The sequence below is a fragment of the Pan paniscus genome, chromosome 21, assembly GCF_029289425.2.
Source record: "Pan paniscus chromosome 21, NHGRI_mPanPan1-v2.0_pri, whole genome shotgun sequence".
Lineage (NCBI taxonomy): Eukaryota > Metazoa > Chordata > Mammalia > Primates > Hominidae > Pan > Pan paniscus.
In genome coordinates this window covers 39,321,490-39,341,218 of record NC_073270.2, presented here as the reverse complement: position 1 = coordinate 39,341,218, position 19,729 = coordinate 39,321,490, and the positions used below count along the sequence as shown (strand labels likewise).

Genomic DNA, 19,729 nt, shown 5'->3' with positions numbered 1-19,729 from the left:
GCCAGCCTGGTTGGGCCTGGTCCCCACAGGGCACTGACCAGTTGGTGCAGCTGGCTTTCCAGAGAGGCCAGTTCCAGGCACATGGGGTGCAGAGACCCCCTGCTTCATGCCCTTGGACGCTCTTCAGGCCACAACTAGAACCAGTTGAGGCCCCTCTCTCCCTCTTCCTCAAGGATTTGGGAATTAGGGTGAGGGGACACCTCCTAGTGTAGGGACCACCTTTCCTCCCGGTCCCATTACAGCTTGAGGCAGAAAAGGAATATAGCCTTTTTATTGACTACTTTAAGTAGAACAAACTAAATACATATTTAACAGTTTTGGCTCATTTATACAGTACATTAAATAAGTTATGCAGAGAGTTAGGTAACAAAAATTCCTATCAGAGTAAAATGACAAAGCACAGAAAAACCAGATTCTAATGCATTCTGTGGGTGGTCTCACATTCATCATCCCCCTTTAAAAACCACGCGTGGAGGCTTCGTTTTCTATTTATTTACATTATTGGCTTTCTTTTGTGAGCGGAGCCTTTGTAGCCTCGTCAGGAAGTTGGAAAGCCACGTTAAGGGGACTGAAGGCCTCTCGGCGCAGCAGCCCTTTCAATCATTCGCCTAATGCTTATTGCTGCTTCTCTGCCGACTCCAGGGTAGGGATGGGGCCATCCCCAACAGACACCAGCGCACATGCCCTATTTGGTATAAGCATCACTGAGTGTACACTGGGCAGCCGTAGGCTCGACCAGATGGGGTCTGTGAGGGAAGCTCCACCTCAGGGGCTGTGGAGGGGGAGGAGGGGACGCAAGGCCCGCCCCTCAGGCCTCCTAACCTTCTCCTGGCTCACGATGGAAAAGGTCACCTGCACCATCATCTTTGGAAATGAGCACGTCGATGCCCGAGGAAAGAGGCAGGTAGTCAACGTTTTGGTTTCACAAGAACTACACACTCCAGAGTTGGAAGGGCCCTGCGGAGCCGCTGGCACAGCCCCCACCGCAGTCTGGGCAGGGCTGCTCTCGACAGCTGGCCATCTGGACCGTGCTGGAACAGTCCATGCTCCGCTGGCTATTCTTCCGTTTGGTTCAGACACGCTACCACCCAGTTTTCTGCAAACAGCTTTAAAAAAAAAAAATCTAAGGAAGTTGGTTTGGTCTACTGACCTGGGAGCCTGGAAACCTTGTTTCTAGTTCAGTTCTGAAGAAAGCCTCCAAGAAGTGTTCTATTTTCAGTGATTTATTCAATTCTACAGTTTCCAGGACAGATGGCCATCCGGTCATTCTGTTTTCATTTTGAAGAGCTCACTACCGTACAATTCCAGCTGTGCTGAACCTTCAAATGCACTCGTTGCGATATCCTCTAGAACTACCCAGAATGATGTCTATACCCTTTGCAAGCAGGTGACAAGCCGAGGCTTACTAACTCTGGGACAGGGCTGTACAAAGTAAAGCATGGGTTTTCTGTCTGGAAGCTGAAGACGTCAAGTTGACACTAAGCAGTGATGAACTCCTGGTGACCTTCTGGCCCAAATGGGCAAAGGAAATCCACGCTGCAGAGAGCGGGCAGCAGCCAAGGCCAGGTGTGGACTTGTGGTGGCAAGATGTGTCCTGTTTCCAGACAGACATTTCTAACCCAGCACTGCCCTAGAAATAATCTACGCAATCGGTGACCCCACGGTCACCCAACCGTGCCTGAGCGGATCTGCTAGAGCCCCAGCCCTGGAGCTGCAGGGCCCCCCAGTGTGGAGTGCCCCCACCTCCCGAGGTGGACTGCCTAGGCCTAGGCTTAAACAACTTCTTGAGTCACCTTCCCCACTGGATGAGTCAGGCACGGTGCAGGCAAGTGGGAACAAAAAGGACAAGCAAAGACGTGAAACCCAGCCCTCAAGAAACTCTGGGGACATCTGGCATCTTTGGTCTTCTCTGGTCCCTGCAATCATTCCTCACTTGGCCGACCATAATGTCCCACAACTCATCAGTGTTCCTTGGCGGGCGGTGCTGAGCACTGGTCTCACCCTAGACATGTCTGGCTGATGGCCAGTCACATGTTGCATCTCTTTTTAGTTTCTAGGTTTCTGAAGAGCCTGCGCTTGACTGATACCTTCTGTACCACCATGCCAGCTCCTCTTTGCCTTTTATGTCACTGCAAATATTAACTGTAGAGGTCAGTCCTCTAAGCAGGCTGAATTTCCACTCCCCACCTGGTAGCTGAGGTGCTGTCAGCAGAGGCTGGGAACCACGCAAGGAACCTGGATTCGCTCCTGCGCCTCTAGCTGCCTACCCCGCCCCAATGGTGCTCCTCCTCCTGACCAGAGAGTTGGAGAATTTCAGAAAGGGATTCTTGAAATGTAAATAGAAGGTCCTGGGCAGAGGCCCTCGTGACTTCTGTGTGAAACTGACCAGAATTAACACAGCAGAAGGTTTGCAAACTGAGCTTCAGTGTGGAATACTGCCCAGGTTTGCAGATCAACCTCTGGGCAGCACGAGCAGGGTGGAAGAGCATTACAAAGATTCAGAAAACGAAACTGTCACAGCAACCACAGCCCACAAGAGCAGGCCAGGCTCTGCACACCAAACCTAAGCCTTAGCCACAGAAATGGGCATCGAGCCCTAATAAATATTATTTTGTTGGTTTTGGCTCCTTATTCCAACCAGTAAAAGCATGAGCTACCCTGGCTAGTTTTATGGCCACTGGAGATTTTAAAAACCTGCTCAAGACCGGACACAGTGGCTCATGCCTGTAATCCTGGCACTTTGGGAGGCCGAGGTGGGCGGATCACCTGAGGTCCGGAGTTTGAGACCAGCCTGACCAACAAAGAGAAACCCCGTCTCTACTAAAAATACAAAATTAGTTGGGCGTGGTGGCGCATGCCTGTAATCCCAGCTACTCAGAAGGCTGAGGCAGGAGACTCGCTTGAACCTGGGAGGCAGAGGTTACGGTGAGCCGAGATTGCGCCATTGCACTCCAGCCTGGGAGACAAGAGAGAAACTCCGGTCTCAAAACAAACAAACAAACAAAATAACAACAAAAAACCTGCTTAAGGTGTTAATCCAACAAATCCATGAAAAACTAGTAAGCTGTTGTAATGGCTCTGTGACCTGTGAGACAGCCATGTCTCATGCAAATGTGGCCCTGTCCGGGGTACTGACTCCGTCCCCCTTAGAGTTCCCCACCAAGGACTGTGGCTTAAGGAGGCAGATGGGGTCGGGGGATACCCATGTATTAGGCTGACTGGAAAACTGTGGGGCTTATGTGTTCCACAGCAAAGGAACATGATTCTCTGCTGTTGTTTCACTGGTCACACCTTACTTTAGGCAATGGAAATCTAGGCATTTTAAAGGTGTCGCGCACTAGATTTCTTTGTAAGACTGAAAATGCTTGGCTAGAGTAAATTAGGGACTTGAAATTCTTCAATTTTGCCTTTTTTTTTTTTTTTTGAGACAGAGTTTTGCTCTGTTGCCCAGGCTGGAGTGCAGTGGTGGAATCTCGGCTCACTGCAACCTCTGGCTCACAGGTTCAAGAGATTCTCTTGCCTCAGCCTCCTGAGTAGCTAGGATTACAGGTGTGTGCCACCACACCCGGCTGATTTTTCTATTTTTTTTTTAGTAGAGACAGGGTTTCACCATGTTGGCCAGGTTGGTCTTGAATTCCTGACCTCAAGTGATCTGCCTGCCTCGGTCTCTCAAAGTGCTGGGATTACAGGAGTGAGCCACTGCACCCAGCCAGGACTTGAAATTCTTACAGTAAGATGTACCTGTATCCAAGGAGAAGGCTACCTGTGTGGATCCCTTTTCCTTTATGGTACTGACAGCTTTTATTTTAGACTCTGGTCAGTGCACAGAAGGTGGAGATTTAAACTTGTGCTTCAAAGGCCAGCTGGAGCAGGGCCAATTAAACTTACTCCAACTGATTTCTGGGTGTGAGAGGATGCCAGAGGCTCAAAGATGGAGAGCAGGAGGGGTCGGGGTCCTCAGACTCCCATCAAAACCAAAAAGACAGGCCGGGCATGGTGGCTCACGCTTGTAATCCCTGCACTTTGGGAGGCCAAGGCAGGTCACCTGAGGTCAGGAGTTCGAGATCAGCCTGGCCAACATGGTGAAACCCTGTCTCTACTAAAAATACAAAAATTAGTTGGGCGTGGTGGTGGGCACCTGTAATCTCAGCTACTCGGGAGGCTGAGGCAGGAGAATTGCTTGAACCTGGAAGGCAGAGGTTGCAGTGAGCCAAGATCATGCCACTGCACTCCAGCCTGGGCAACAGAGTGAGACTTTGTGTTAAAAAACCACCACCACAACAAAAAACAAAACCCAAAAAGACAGGGAAGAATGTGGGAGGCAGTTCCTAACATTCTGAAAGGGATATAAGTGATGTCCCATTTGAAAATGGGAAGCTAGGAAGAAAAATTGATCAGCTTTTCCCAAAATGGTTCACATTTCATAAAACCTTTCTGATGAGCTCAAGGAGGGATGCTATCAGATAACACAAGAGAAGGAAACAGAAGTTGTGTGCCTGATGATAAATCAACATAGTAGATATAATGACCTGTAACTATGAGGTCTGAAGAATTCTTTGAGGTCCAGGAGGGCTTTTCAGATGAGACCAGGCCTTGACAGTGGGGGCAAGTCCTACCAACCTGCACAGCACATCCAGCAGGACAACTGTGGCTCAGCAGGTGCCAAATGGAGCCCATGGGCAGAAGATGCCCACAGCGTTCCAGATGTGTGTGGTCTGAGAGATAAAAGGACACAGAACAAGATGACTGTGCAAATAGCCAAGTGGTGGCAGAAGTTCTGCATTTCCAAGAGATGATCCACTCAATAATTTGACGATACTAGTTGGCCAACATGCTCAGAGAAAACAGACTATCCACAACTGAGCCTCATTCTCTCTCAGATCAATCCATGTGCTGGAAACTATTTTCTGCACAAGCAAAATCAAATGAGAAAAAAAACAGGTCCCAAACTAAAGTAGCCAGCAAGGTTGGAAAATCTTGTCCAAAATCATCTGTGATGCGGGGTAAGTTTTATTTGTTTATGTTTTTGCTACTACGGGTGCTTTTATTGCAACAGTGACTTCTTTCCTGTGGACTCTGAGATCTTATCAAGTCTGAACAGCAGGGTTGAGAAGAGTCCTGAATGCCGCCTGTTGCTTACCCAAGTCCCCATGAGGCCATTCAGTGTCATCTGCTGAGGGTGGAGATGGGGCCGAAGGAGCTATTCGGGGGTGAGGCAGGCCGCTCCCTGACCGAGGGGCCTCCTCCACAGCCTGCTGCCTGCCGCCTCCAGCCTGGCTGAGCACATTGGACAGTCTGCTGACTCAAGGAGATGGGGAGGGGAGCTGGTGGTCTACACTGAAAAGGGGCTGGCTAAGTCAGCTTCAGTGGAGAGAGGAACAAACCAGGAAAGCCATGGAGGAGGCAGCTGAGGCTGGCTGCCCATGTGCAGAGAATGGCACACTGGCTCCGCAGACAGCAAGTGCACAGAGAGGCTGTGGGGTGTTATTATCCAGGCTTGGACTCTTCCTGCCTCCAATTCATTTCTTGCTGATGACCCGGCAGCTACATGCACGGGTTCCAACAGCCAGTCCCTCAGCCCAAGCACTCTGTGGTGCTGAGCAGCCATCAGGGTAAGCAGAGTCCGGGGCTCAGAGTCCGTTGGTGTCGATAGCTGTCACAGAAGCAGGTGTTGAGGAACGCGATGTGGTTGCCGAGGTCTTGTCGAGGGCTGGGCTGGGCACGCTGCAGTCGGCGGACCTGGCAGAGGAGCCCCTGCCTACAGGAAGCAGCGGCCGGCCCTGGCTGTGGGGGCTCTGGCCATGCAGGTTCTGACCACAGAGGCGGTGGTGCCGCTCCCAGTCCTTGTGCTGGCAGAAAGAGCCGCAGTATCGCGCGATATTGCAGCCACTGCATGTCTCGCTGGCTTTGCGGCCACAGTTCCAGCAGTTCTGCAAGACACAGGCATCAGTTAGTGGTTGCTGGGATTGAGGGGCAGGCTTGCCATTCATTCCCTGCACAGTAAAGCAAGGGGCTGCATGTAGAGAACCCCAGCTTTGGAACTACATACACCTGTGGTCAACTCCGCCCTCTACTGCTGTTTAACTATGAGAAATACACACTGCCTTTCTGAGTTTCCTTCATCTGTAAAACAAGAAAACTACTTCCCTGCAAGATGACAGGAACAGTGAAATGAGATGTGTGTGTGGAAATACCTCACACAGCACCAGCCTAGGGCAGGTGGCCATCTCTCCTGCCTAAGGCATGGACTCATCTTTTGACTCATTTTAATAGTCAGAAACCAAACCAAACTCTGTGCCAGGGTCTCCCCCAAGAGCCATCTATCCTAAGACCACATGTGTTAAGACGAACATTTATCCTACTCCTTTCTGCATGTGCCACCATGCCTGGCTAATTTTTGTAATTATACATTTTATATATATATATATATACACACACACACACACATATTATATACTATATATATATACACACACACACACATTATATACTATATATATATATATAGTAGAGATGAGGTTTTGCCATGTTGGCCAGGCTACGCTTGAACTCCTGGGCTCAAGTGATCTGCCTGTCTCAGCCTCCCAAAGTGTCAGGATTATAAGCGCCCAGCTGATATTGCTTCCCTCATTAGAGAATAATCTTCATTGTTTTTACTGATAATCTGACTCAACGAAGGCTGCTGCTGCTGTTTTGTTTTTTCTTTTGGAGACAGGGTCTTGCTATGTTGCACAAGCTGTACTTGACCTCCTAGGCTCCAGGGATCCTCCCACACTCCCACCTTAGCCTGCTGAGTAGCTGGGACTACAGGCATGTGCCACCATGCCTGGCTGATTCTTTAATTTTTTGTAGAGACAGAGTCTCCTTATATTGCCCAGGCTGGTCTTGAACTCCTGGCCTCAAAGGACCCTCCCACCTTGACCTCCTAAAGAGCTGGAATTACAGGCATGGGCCACTGTGCCTGTTTCCTAATAACTATCAGACCAATAGGATAGGAGCTGCTATACTCATTGAACAGAGATGGAGACTGACTCCTTTAAGGGTATACTACCAGTATGAGAGGGAACTCGGACTAGAAGTCAGGGCTCCTAACCTCCAGTCCTGGCCTCCTTCCTCCCCCATACCAAACCACCTTTCACAAGATGAACAAGAAACTCCAGGGATACCTGCTAAATTTCAACAAGAATATTCTAGCTGAATATTCTTGATGGATGAGAATCAGCCGTTTTGGTCCAATGCAAACTCATCCAAAGGACAGGCCCTCTATCCCTTCCCTGCTTTTGAAAGTGATTTTGCAGGGATAGGTCCAGGTGTGCACCTCACCTGGAGGCTACTTTGTGGCTTATTTAAAATTACAATTCCTTAAAAGCATAATTCTCAAAATGGAGAGCTGGGATTTAAACCTACGCAGTCCAGATCCAGGATCTATGCTCTAAGCCAAAAGCTATACTCTTTCTTTGGAGACAGACATAGTTAAAGATAAACAGAGATAAAAGTAGATAAATAAGGACAAATACAGATACTGATATGGATGGCTATACATACACAGTTGAACATACAGAAGAGAAACAGATATCTCACTCTCAAAAACAATTCTCTTTTCTTTCCCCCTCATCTTGCCATCGTCATCACCTTTTATCTTTTTTCTTTTTTTTTTTTAAAGAGATGGGGTCTTGCTCTCCCACCCAGGCTGGAATGCAGTGTTACGATCATGGTCAGGCTTGTACCTCCTGGGCTCAAGCGATCCTCCTGCCCCAGCCTCCAAAGTACCTGGACTACAGGTGCAAGACACCATGCCTGGCTAATTTTTAAATTTTTTTTTTTGGCAGAAATGGGGTCTCACCATCTAGCCAAGGCTGGTCTTGAACTCCTGAGCTCAAGTGTTCACACTACCTTGGCCTCCCAAAGTGCTGAGATTACAAGCATTGGCCACTGCGCCCAGCCTCAAAAACAATTCTAAAGAAAAAGGAGGAGGAGAAGCTGGGCGTGGTGGCTCACGCCTGTAATCCCAGCTCTTAGGGAGGCAGAAGCAAGAGTATATATAGCTTGAGCCCAGGAGTTCAAGACCTGCCTGGGCAATATAGTGAGACCCTGTTATACACACACACACACACACACACAGAAGACAAAGGAGGAGGAGAGAATGAAAAGGGAGGGGGATTAAAGAAACTATTTTCTCACAATCCATAGTATCTGTATTGAAGAGCTGTAATAAGGAATTTCACCACATCCTCTGTGATAGCCACGTGGTATTTAGGCATTTTCATCTGCACATTGCCATGTGTGACAGTACAATACTGAAATGGACCATTTAAATTAAACACAAGAAAATAACATTTCTATTGTTTGTTTAAAAAAAAAAAAAGTCCATCTGTAATCCCAGCACTTTGGGAGGCCAAGGTGGGTGGATCACTTGAGGCTAGGAGTTCAAGATTAGCCTGGCCAACATGGCGAAAGCCCATCTCTATTAAAAATATGAAAATTAGCCAGGCACAGTGGCGTGCACCTGTACTCCAAGCTACTTGGGAGGCTGAGGTGGGAGAATCGCTTGAACCCAGAGGTAGAGGTTGCAGTGAGCCGAGACCGCACCATTGCACTCCAGCCTCGGTGACAGAGTGGGTGCTGAACTTCAAGAGAATGTCCCAAAGACAGCCGGTCTCCCATCCAGTAGATGAGATCTACCTACTTACAGAAAGAAACTGGTTTCTTGTTTTAAAGCTGAAAAATGACTAAAATGAAATTTACAGAAAAACTGCATTAAATTCAAAAGGGCTGTTCTCATGTTGTCACAGATTCTTTACTTTTTCAGTCTGTTGATTTTTCTCCTCACTGTAGTACCCAAGCGTCCTGTATAGAACCATCACCAAGTCCTGGGCCCTGGATCCTGGGTCCTGGACAATCAGGCAGATACACCCAACCTGTTACTTCAGTCCACAAACCAGCTATCCTATTTGTAAAAAGCCTAGGTGCTGGTCAGGAGATCGAGACCATCCTGGCTAACACGGTGAAACCCCATCTCTACTAAAAATACAAAAAATTAGCCGGGTGTGGTGGCAGGCACCTGTAGTCCCAGCTGCTCGGGAGGCTGAGGCAGGAGAATGGCGTGAACCCAGGAGGTGGAGCTTGCAGTGAGCCAAGATTGCACCACTGCACTCCAGCCTGGGGGACAGAGCGAGACTCCGTCTCAAAAAAAAAAAAAAAAGCCTAGGTGCTATAGGACCCTGCACTTTCTTACTCCTGTATCCTGACTTCAGCACCAAAGGGGTATATTAGTTGCATTCCCTGAGCCACAGTCTCCTCATCTGCAAATTAGGGCCATTGTGAGACTCAAAAAGAAAATATACAACTTTGCTGGGTGTCTGGCACACAGTAAGCCCACTCCGTCAATGCTGGTCATCATCATCATCGTGCAATCACACAAACTCTGTATTTAGGGTGAATTCTCAAAATTTACACCAATACACTGAGCCTCTCTCTCTCTCTCTATATATATATGTGTATGTATGTAAAAATACAATGTAATAATTCACTATCTTGGCATGTAAAAGAGTCTTAGCATGAGAACCAAAACTCTCCTGGCACTGAATAAAAATTATCCTCATTGAGCTCAAGAGTGGACTGCCTGTGTCTTCCTGCCCAGCGTATGAGAGGAAGGCAGCGGGCGTGGTCACTCCAGCTGCTCACCCCAGCCCCCAGGGCGCAGAGCTCTGACCTCCGTGGACTCCTCTTGCTCGTTGATGACGAGGAAAGCATCCTCTGCGGCCTGCCGCTTGACATCCGCTATGGTTTGCTCCATTCGTGCTCTCTCTGTTGCAATCACTTCAAAGGCTTTCTGCTCTGCCTCAGCGACGGCCTTCTGTACTTCTGACATGGCCTGAATTTTCACCTTATTCACAGCTTCTTCTAGAAGAAAGTGACAGTAAAATCAACTGGCCGAGAAATCTTTTCCCTCCCATCCCACGGCAATTCTAAGTAAGGAGAGAGCTGACACAAAGTGATCTTTTCTAAAACTCCACAGGGAGGAACACATGATCTTCACACTCATGTGTCCATCCATGTAGGTGCTGGCTGGGTACGGAGATGGAGGTGGGCACCGAGCTAGGGCTGTGGACGCAAGTGACTAGACACAGGCCACACTCTCCTGACTGCTTGTGACCAAGTATGAAAGTGTTTCAGGTGCCATCGTGTATGTCATCGTAAGAGACTAGAGTTCCAAGGAGAAAAGTGATCAGCTCTTCAGTGGGCAGGGGAGAATCAAGACATGTGTTTTGCTTGAGATGGTAGATGGAAATGAGATTTTGCAAAAAGTCTTGCATGCCAAACTAAGAAATTTGACCTTCTTTTTCTTTTTTTTTGAGACAGGGCCTTGCTCTGTTGCCCAGGCTGGAGTGCACTGGTGCGATCACAGCACACTGCGGACTTGACCTCTCTGAATCATGATCCTCCCACCTCAGCCTTCTGAGTAGCTAGGACTACAGGCGTGTCCCACCATACTCGGCTAATTTTTAAATTTTTTTTGTAGAGACGATGTCTCACTATGTTGCTGAGGCTTGTCTCGAACTCCTGCGCTCAAGTGATCCTCCTACTTCAGCCTCCCAAAGCGTTGGTGTTAAAGTGTTATAGGGGTGAGGCACCACCCCCGGCTTGAACTTATTTTCTTTTTTTTTTTTTTTTTGCAACGGAGTCCCACTCTGTTGCCCAGGCTGGAGTGCAGTGGCGTAATCTCTGCTCACTGCAAGCTCCGCCTCCTGGGTTCACGCCATTCTCCTGCCTCAGCCTCCTGAGTAGCTGGGACTACAGGTGCCCGCCACCACACCTGGCTAATTTTTTGTATTTTTAATAGAGACAGAGTTTCACCATGTTAGCCAGGATGGTCTCGATCTCTTGACCTCGTGATCCGCCCGCCTTGGCCTCCCAAAGTGCTGGGATTACAGGCATGAGCCACCGTGCCCAGTCGGCTTGACTTTATTTTCAAAGGAAACTCCATAAAGGATTCTATGCAAGGGGAAGATTAAAGACAGAGATAGCAACCGGGAGGCTGGTGCAATGATTGAACTGATAGAAGAGGCTGAATTTAGGCAGGAATAAGTGGCACTGAGGAAGGGATGAGGCAGAAAAAGGCTGGGAGCACCGAAGGGCCTGGAAGTGGAGGTGAAAGAGAAGAATGCTAAAGCTAGGCAATGAAATGGACAGTCCACACAAAGCTAGTGTGGAGGCAAGTGAGAAGGTGGAGGTGCCTCTGGGGCATCCAGGTGTAAATGGCCAGGAGGCAATTAAATAAGTAAGACTAGGTGCACAAACAAGGGCTAAAGACATAGATTTGGGCAGACTGCCAAAAGCCCTGGGTTTTTAAACCCTGTCCACTTACCATCATCCTACCTGGTTCCTGTTCACTTCCTCCCATCACCAATGCCCTGCTTGATTTCCCTAACGTAGACACTGCAAAACAACACATTCCATATGTTTGAGCCTCAGCCCAATGAGAATGTGAATGTGAAGTCCCAAAATACGTAGCTCCCTACATAAGTCCACAGGACCAGACAATCCAGAAGCCTAAGGACACTCCCTCACGGTTTACCTCTTGCACATGGCACAGGCTCAAGGGAGGTTCAAACACAGAGTTCTAGGCTACCATGAAACAACTTTCCATCTTATGACTCTGGTCTTAAGAAAATCTTCACCCCAGAGGCCAAGAACCTTTCATAAGTCTCTTATCAGATGCCTCTTATTGAGCCAGTGTAACAATGCTCTCAGGTACATTTTATCCCCTCAGCTTAAGCATGAATTAATAATCATCTCGGTTTGGCTAGCTGTCTTACTGGAGGTCGTCTAAGGTCACAGATGGCACTGTAGCAGAGCAAGGACTCAAACCTAGCTGGCCCAACACCAAAGTTGGGCTCTTAACCATAGTTAACCAAAGGTATCTCCCAAATAATCAAACTCACTAGTTTAAAAGAGATCTTGTGGCTGGGCACATTACAGGCTCATGCCTGTAATCCTAATCCTAGCACTTTGGGAGGCCAAGGCGGGTGGATCACCTGAAGTCAGGAGTTCGAAACCAGCCTGGCCAATATGGTGAAACCCCGTCTCTACTAAAAATACAAAAATTAGCCGGGCATGGTCGGGGGTGCCTGTAATCCCAGGTACTTGGAAGGCTAAGGCAGAAGAGTTGCTTGAACCTGGGAGGTGGAGGTTGCAGTGAGCTGAGATTGTGCCACTGCACTCCAGCCTGAGCAACAGAGCAAGAATCCATCTCAAAAAAAAAAAAAAAAAAAAAAAAAAAAAAAAAAAAAAAAGGCCGGGTGCAGTGGCTCACGTCTGTAATCCCAGCACTTTGGGAGGCCAAGGCAGGCAGATCACCTGAGATCAGGAGTTCGAGACCAGCCTGACCAACATGGAGAAACCTCATCTCTACTACAAATACAAAATTAGCCAGGCGTGGTGGTGCATGCCTGTAATCCCAGCTACTTGGGAGGCTGAGGCAGGAGAATAGCTTGAACCGGGGAGGCGGAAGTTGCAGTGAGCCGAGATCACACCATTGCACTCCAGCCTGGGCAACAAGCGCGAAACTCCATCTCAAAAAAAAAAAAAAAAGGAAAAGTGAGGAATGATTCCAAGAATATGCAGGTACTCACTTAATTTCTTATATAAGCCTCTGATCAATTATTGAGTGTCATCAACAAGGTCTTTTAAAATTGTCAATAACGGAAGGTTAAAGACAAGGGGTTAATTTATCAGATATGCTTTATCTTACATTATCCTGACTACTAGTAAGGAAAAATATTTTGCAATATGTTTATTTGTATTTCTCATAGCATAATGTGTCTGTTCATATCTTTTATTTGTTTACTACTGTCTAGATGCTCTTAAAAGAGTCTTTATGAATATAGGTATTACATTTTTGTAGAAATAAATTTTATCTTAGTAAGAAAACCAAAAGTTGTATTGGACTTAAAAAATGAAACTGGGATGGGGAGGCAACAAGGGAAAAAATGCCAATATTTGGATAAGGCTGACATTAGTGATGTGAGGTTCATCCTTGAACTTACAAAATAGGCAGTCCCCACCCTCCTTTATTCTTGTAAAAGAGGAGGCCTACCAAGAACAGTCTTCACTATGGTAGGCACAGAGAAGGTGAAAGAAAGCACAGGGGGATTACAGAGCTGTGCCCAGAGCAGAATTTGGGCACAAATGTGGCAGCAGTGTGAACACAGTATACTGTAGCCACCAGTGAAGAGATCAGGCAAAATGAACTCTGTTGCAAGCCCAGAAACAGGACATGTCAACAGGTACTTATTGCCTCAGCGTGACCCAGTGGAAGAGTGTGAAAGGGACTGGAGGGGAGCTATTCCAAACTCCTGACCTGCAAATTAACAAGACAGGTATCAGGAGACATGCAGGACAAGCCAGAGCAGGAGAGGCAGGAGCCTAGAGCTCTATGAGGAGCAAGTTATTATACAACCAAAGGACCCAGTTACCAACCATTCGCCCAGTTATCTGTTCTCTGCTCCCACAAATTAGTGAGTATGTATGACCTACAAGCAGTCAGACACATACCTGTTTTTTTCCAAAACTCCACAGGTACGTATCCTGTACCTGGCCTGCTGTTGAACTCTCTCTGAGAATCTGCAGAAGAGACATAAAAAGCATAGGGTCAGAAGCTGTCTATGATCAGCAGTTTTATTTTTGATCAGATTTCTCATTCACCACTTAGACTCAAACATATATTTCATTTAGTATAAAAAAATTCTCATATAAGGGCTAAAAACCAGATTATAAAATAGTACAGTAAATATTTAGTTTTAAAACACACCCCCCCATCAAATGAACAAATTAACAGTATTTCAAAGTAGTGAGATTAAAAGTGATCTTCACTTTCTTCTTTTTACTTACCTATTATGTCCTAATTTTTTCCCCTATAAACATCGGTTTTTAAGGTACAGTACCCCCTAAAATATAAACGTATAAACATAAATGCACACAGATTTTTTTTTTTTTTTTTTTGAGACGGAGTCTCACTCTGTCACCCAGGCTGGAGTGCAGTGGTGCGATCTTGGCTCACTGCAACCTCTGCCTCCCGGGTTCAAGTGATTCTCCTACCTCAGCCTCCCGAGAGGTAGCTGGGAGTATAGGTGTGCGCCACCCTGCCTGGCTATTCTTTTTGTATTTTTAGTAGAGATGGGGTTTCACCATGTTGGCCAGGGTGGTCTCTTTCAAAATTTCTACGTGTTTCGGAAATTTCAAAATAAAACATTAGGAAACATTATCTTTAAATATGTACATAGAAAATTCTACAAGAATACATTAATTTTTAACCATTGAGCCTATGGAAAAATGTAGGGGGAGGAAAGGCAGTATTTTTACAAAATACTTTTTTGTGTGTGACAGGGTCTTGTTCTGTCACCCAGGCTAGAGTGCAGTGATACACAGCTGATCACTGGCTCACTGCACCCTCGAACTCCTGGGCTCAGGTCATCCTGCCTCAGCCTCTCAAGTAGCTAGGACTTTAGGCATGTATCACCACGACCGCCTAATTTCCCTTCTAAATTTTTTGCACAGACAGGGTTTCACTATCTCAGGGTTTCCAGACAGGTCTTGGATTCCTGGCCTCAAGCAATTTTCCTGTCTCAGTCTCCCAAAGAGCTAGGATTACAGTTGTAAGCCATTGTGCCAGGCTGCTATGTAATTACTTCCAATTCAATCTCAAATTCTCCTCCTGTTGTGTAAATCTTTTATAAATTTCATTTACTTAAGGAAATCTCTAGCAAGGTTCTGGGCTGTTCCAGCGTGGATGGGCGCTTTCTAGGCCTGCTTTGCCACTAATGCTTGGGGCTCTCCTTCACCAGCCTAGGGATTCCTTTCCTTCCTTTCTTGTGTTGGATCCTCTTTCAGGAATTCAGTGTCTCCCATTTTCTGGTTTACTTTCACATATTGAGGCATATCCTACAGTAGATACTGTGGAGAAAGGGTAGGCAGGAGGTGCATTTTTTGAAAAATTGTAGGTTACTAATCTAACACTTAATTGTTTTGGTTAAGTATAGAATTCTAAATTAAAATAATTTTCCTTCAGAATTGTCTTCTAACTTTCAATGATACTAAATGACTAAGTCTATTTATTTTCCTGTGTTGTCTACTTGGTAGACTGATTCAACCTGGAACTGTCTTGCAGGTCTTGGTAATTTTTTGGAATTATTTCAATAACTATTCTATCCTCTCTACTTGTTCTGCTCATTCTTTTTGAAATTCATGATTTGGATATATAAGTTGGGTAGATTTCTAATGTTCTTCTCTTTTTCTCACCAGAGATATTAACAATGCTACATTATTGGTAGTTTTCTTTTCCCTGAAGAGCTACTATTAATTCCCATTTCTGTTTATTTCAGTCTCCAATATTAGAGGCTTACCTCTAGAGAGTGGTCGCCCTTAATTGTGCACACGTCACTAAAAAGTTGCCTGGAAGCCCTGTGACACTGAATGAGGTCCATCTGCTATGGACTTAACTAGAGGCAGTTTTCCCAAACTTGCCTGCTTATTGAACTCATTAAACATATATATTCAGATTCTTTTTTTTTTTTTGGAGATAGGGTCTTGCTCTATTGCCCAGGTGGAGTGCATTGGCACGAACTCAGCTCACTGCAAGTTCTGCCTCCTGGGCTCAAGCCATCCTCCTACCTCAGCTTCCCAAGTAGCCGGACTATAGGCACATACCACCACAATCAGCTAATTTTCATATTTTTTGTAGAGACAGGGTTTCACCATGTTGCCCAGGCTGGTCTTGAACTCCTGAGTTTAAGCGATTTGCCAGCCTCTGCCTCTCAAAGTGCTGGGATTACTGGCGTCAGCCACCACAGGTGGACTATATTCAGATTTTTGGGTCTCAGAATCATAACATCCAGAAGGGCCCGGAATGTGAGCTTGACTGTCATTCTGAGGAAAAACTGATAGCTGATTAAGTATTTTTTTTCTTTGTTTAAAAATTTGGCCAGATGCAGTGGCTCATGTGTGTAATCTCAGCACTTTGGGAGGCCAAGGCGGGCGGATCACGAGGTCAGGAGTTCGAGACCGACCTGACTAACATGGTGAAACCCCGTCTTTACTAAAAATACAAAAATTAGCTGTGCATGGTGGCAAGCACCTGTAATTCCAGCTACTTGGGAGGCTGAGGCAGGAGAATCACTTGAAGCCAAAAGGCGGAGGTTGCAGTGAGCCGAGACTGCACCACTGTACTCCAGCCTAGGTGACAGAGCGAGACACCGTTTCAAACAAAAACAAACAAACAAACAAACAAAAAATTTTACTTGCAAAATTACATGGCTGACCAGTTCATAAAATATTAACATACAATATAATAAAAATATTAATATACAATTTAACATCATAAGCCTGAGTTCAGGAAACAGAACAGTACCAGCAACCCCAAATCCCTAAGAGGTAAGTCATGGTAAGCCATAGTAGTATTTAAATAATGCTAGCCAGACTGACAATCCTGTCCCAAGAATAGACGTAGTTAGAACTCACTAACTCTGCACCCTCCACCCACACAGCCAGAGGAAACCAGTCTCCTGATCTCTGTGATAAGCATTTTCTTCTTTTCCTTATGGTTTTTGCACTTATTTATGCATCCTTTAATAACACCTAAATACACTGCTTGCTGTCTGAACAAAATCTATTTGTGAAAACATTGTGAATCATAAATTTTCAGGTAGGGAAACCTACATTGCATTAATTTAAATGGGAAAAGTAATAATGCCATCTAAAGCCTCTAGTCAATTTCTCTCCAAATCACCAAACCACTTTACTTCAATAACTATCCACACCATGGATTTCTGCATAACCCAAGACTTTTATTTATTTAATTTTTTTTTTTTTTTTTTTTTTTGCGACAGGGTCTCACTGTGTTGCCCAGGCTGGAGTGCAGTGTGTGATCTCGGCTTACCGCAACCTCCGCCTCCCAGGTTTGAGTGATTCTCGTGCCTCAGCCTCCCAAGTAGGTGGGAGTACAGGCATGTGCTACCATGCCTGGCTAACTTTTTTGTTTTTAGTAGAGACAGTGTTTTGACATGTTGGCCAGGCTGGTCTCGAACTCCTGGCTTCACGTGATCCACCTCGTTCAGCCTCCCAAAGTGCGGGGATTACAGGCGTGAGACACTGCACCCAGCTAACCCAAGACTTTAAAAACACTAATTACTTGGCCAGGCATGGTAGCTTATGTCTGTAATCCCAGCACTTTGGGAGGCCAAGGTGGGCAGATTACTTGAGGCTGGGAGTTTGAGACCAGCCTGGCAAACATGGTGAAACCTCATCTCTACTAAAAATACAAAAATTAGCTGGCTGTGGTAGGGCACACCTGTAATCTCAGCTACTCGGGAGGCTAAGGCAGGAGAATTGCTCGAACCTGGGGAGCAGTGAGGCAAGATCATGCCACTGCATTCCAGCCTGGGTGACAGACAAGACTCCGTCTCAAACAAAAACACTAATTACTTATTTAAAAGTCACTGGTGAGGCCGGGCACGGTGGCTCATGCTTGTAATCCCAGCACTTCGGGAGGACGAGGCGGGTGGATCACAAGGTTAGGAATTGAAGACCAGCCGTCTCTACTGAAAAAAAAAAAACTCAGCTGGGTGTGGTGGCAGGCGCTTGTAATCCCAGCTACTCAGGAAGCTGAGGCAGGAGAATCCCTTGAATCCAGGACGCAGAGGTTGCAGTGAGCTGAGATCATGCCACTGCACTCCAGCCTGGGCAACAGAGCTAGACTCTGTTAAAAAAAAAAAAAAGTCATTGGTGAAATTCTTTGAAATGTCTAAGAATACTGCCCAATATAGGACAATGCTACTCAAACTATGATTATTGGTATAACATATGCCAGAATGTAAAACAACTATGTGTCTAAGAACTCATTTCAGGCTGGGCATGGTGGCTTATGTCTGTAATCCCAGCACTTTGGGAGGCCAAGGTGGGTGGATCATACAAGGTCAGGAGTTCGAGACCAGCCTGGCCAACATGGTGAAACCCCATCTCTACTAAAAATACAAAACGTAGCCAGGCATGGTGGCAGGTGCCTGTAATCCCAGCTACTCAGGAGGATGAGGCAAGAGAATGGCTTGAACCCAGGAGGTTGCAATGAGCCAAGAATGTGCACTGCATTCCAGCCTGGACAACAGAGCAAGACTCCATTTCAAAACAAACAAACAAAAACGAACAAACAAACAAACAAAAAGAACTAATTTCACAGTAAGACTTTCTTGATGAAGCCAACCGTGCCCAAGCTCCTCATGTAATCAGACCAGTGGCACTTTTTGGAGTCATTTGGTTCACATTTTGCATAGTACAGTTATTTAGGATATGAATTATACTGTCATACTATACTAAAATGGACAAGTAATAAACATGAGATAAACATATAAATGACACTAAAATATACTATCTAAATCAGGTTGATAGTGCTCTCAGAAACCAAACCTAGAATGACAATATAACTTATCATCCAGATTGCCTTCATTGTTGAGAATGAGGGAAATGCTAGTAATAACTATAACAGGACACAGGTATAAACTGGACCGTCTCAGGCAAATCAGAAAACATGCTCCCCAGAGCTAATCCTTGATGCAAAAGGTGAGAAAGGTGAGTAGTGGCCATGCATAGCCATGTTTAAATGACTCCAGCAAGACCTGAATGACTCCAGCAAGAGCTGTATCTTGGCTCAGCAACCACTGGCTCACGACTGCAGCTCCCTCTGTACTCTATGCTTCTCACCTGCACACATGTGGACTCACTGATGAATGAGGTATGGCTTGGGTGTAAACTTTAGCTACGTCTCCAAAAGTCTTTCTCCCTGTCCGAAAGTCGCACAGGGATCTGCAAATGTTCAGAAAGTGAGGGAGACCAGAAGATTAGCTTTGTCTGTTTTTGGAGTTTTTTGTTTGTTTTTTTGAGATGGAGTCTTGCTCTGTCCCCCAGGCTAGAGTGCAGTGGCGCGATCTCGGCTCACTGCAAGCTCCGCCTCCGGGGTTCACGCCATTCTCCTGCCTCAACCTCCCCAGTAGCTGGGAGTACAGGCATCCGCCACCACGCCTGGCTAATTTTTTGTATTTTTAGTAGAGACGGGGTTTCACCGTGTTAGCCAGGATGGTCTCGATCTCCTGACCCTGTGATCTGCCCACCTCAGCCTCCGAAAGTGCTGGGATCACAGGCATGAGCCACCACGCCTGGCCTGTTTTTGGAGTTTTTACGAAAGGAATCATACTATAACTCTACATATGTGTTGACGCCTTGTTGTGCTAGATATTCCACCTAATGGTTGTAATTCCATGGTTGGCTCCAGAGCTGCTGCTATGGGTGGGGTGGGGAAAGGTGAGCCTTTAACTCCCACTGTCTGTACATACTGTATTAATTCTGGCTTTGCCTCAAGTTTTCCTTACAGTCTTTTAGAGACTAATAGCTGCCTTCAATGGAACATACTAGGTCTGTCGTAAGAGACTTGTTCTCCGTGGTGAACATTTGGGAACTCAGAGTGCGTGGGAAGAGTCTTATCACAGATGGCCTGTCACTCAGCTATGCCTTTGGATAGGGCACCTTCTCAGTTACTGGGTGAATATGCTGGAACATTTTGAGGGGAATAACTGAGGTTTGCTGGATGTACTCTGGATTGCTGCTGCTTCAGACTCTGAAAGGCAAAGGGAAACAACCCAGCGTGGTATGGTAAAACCTTTTGTAGGAGGCCACCAGGCCA

The 19,729-nt window shown here is 46.3% G+C and overlaps 1 protein-coding gene across 11 annotated transcripts in view; it reads right to left on the bottom strand.

The window, feature by feature from the left end:
• Nucleotides 1–254: 254 nt before the first annotated feature.
• Nucleotides 255–19,729, bottom strand: part of CBFA2T2 (CBFA2/RUNX1 partner transcriptional co-repressor 2) — a 156,580-nt gene continuing 137,105 nt past the window's right edge. For 6 of the 11 annotated variants that reach the window (XM_034947474.3, XM_063600792.1, XM_034947477.3 and 3 more), the window contains 3 exons: nt 13,558–13,626; nt 9,713–9,903; nt 255–5,930 (listed from right to left, as the gene is read on the bottom strand). In XM_034947474.3, coding sequence (XP_034803365.1) covers nt 5,631–5,930; nt 9,713–9,903; nt 13,558–13,626 — 560 coding nt within the window. In that variant the 3' untranslated portion in view covers nt 255–5,630. Of the gene's footprint in view, nt 5,931–9,712; nt 9,904–11,369; nt 12,576–13,557; nt 13,627–19,729 lie in introns of those variants that run through there. The other 5 variants (XM_055104793.2, XM_055104791.2, XM_055104794.2 and 2 more) reach the window with 2 other exon arrangements.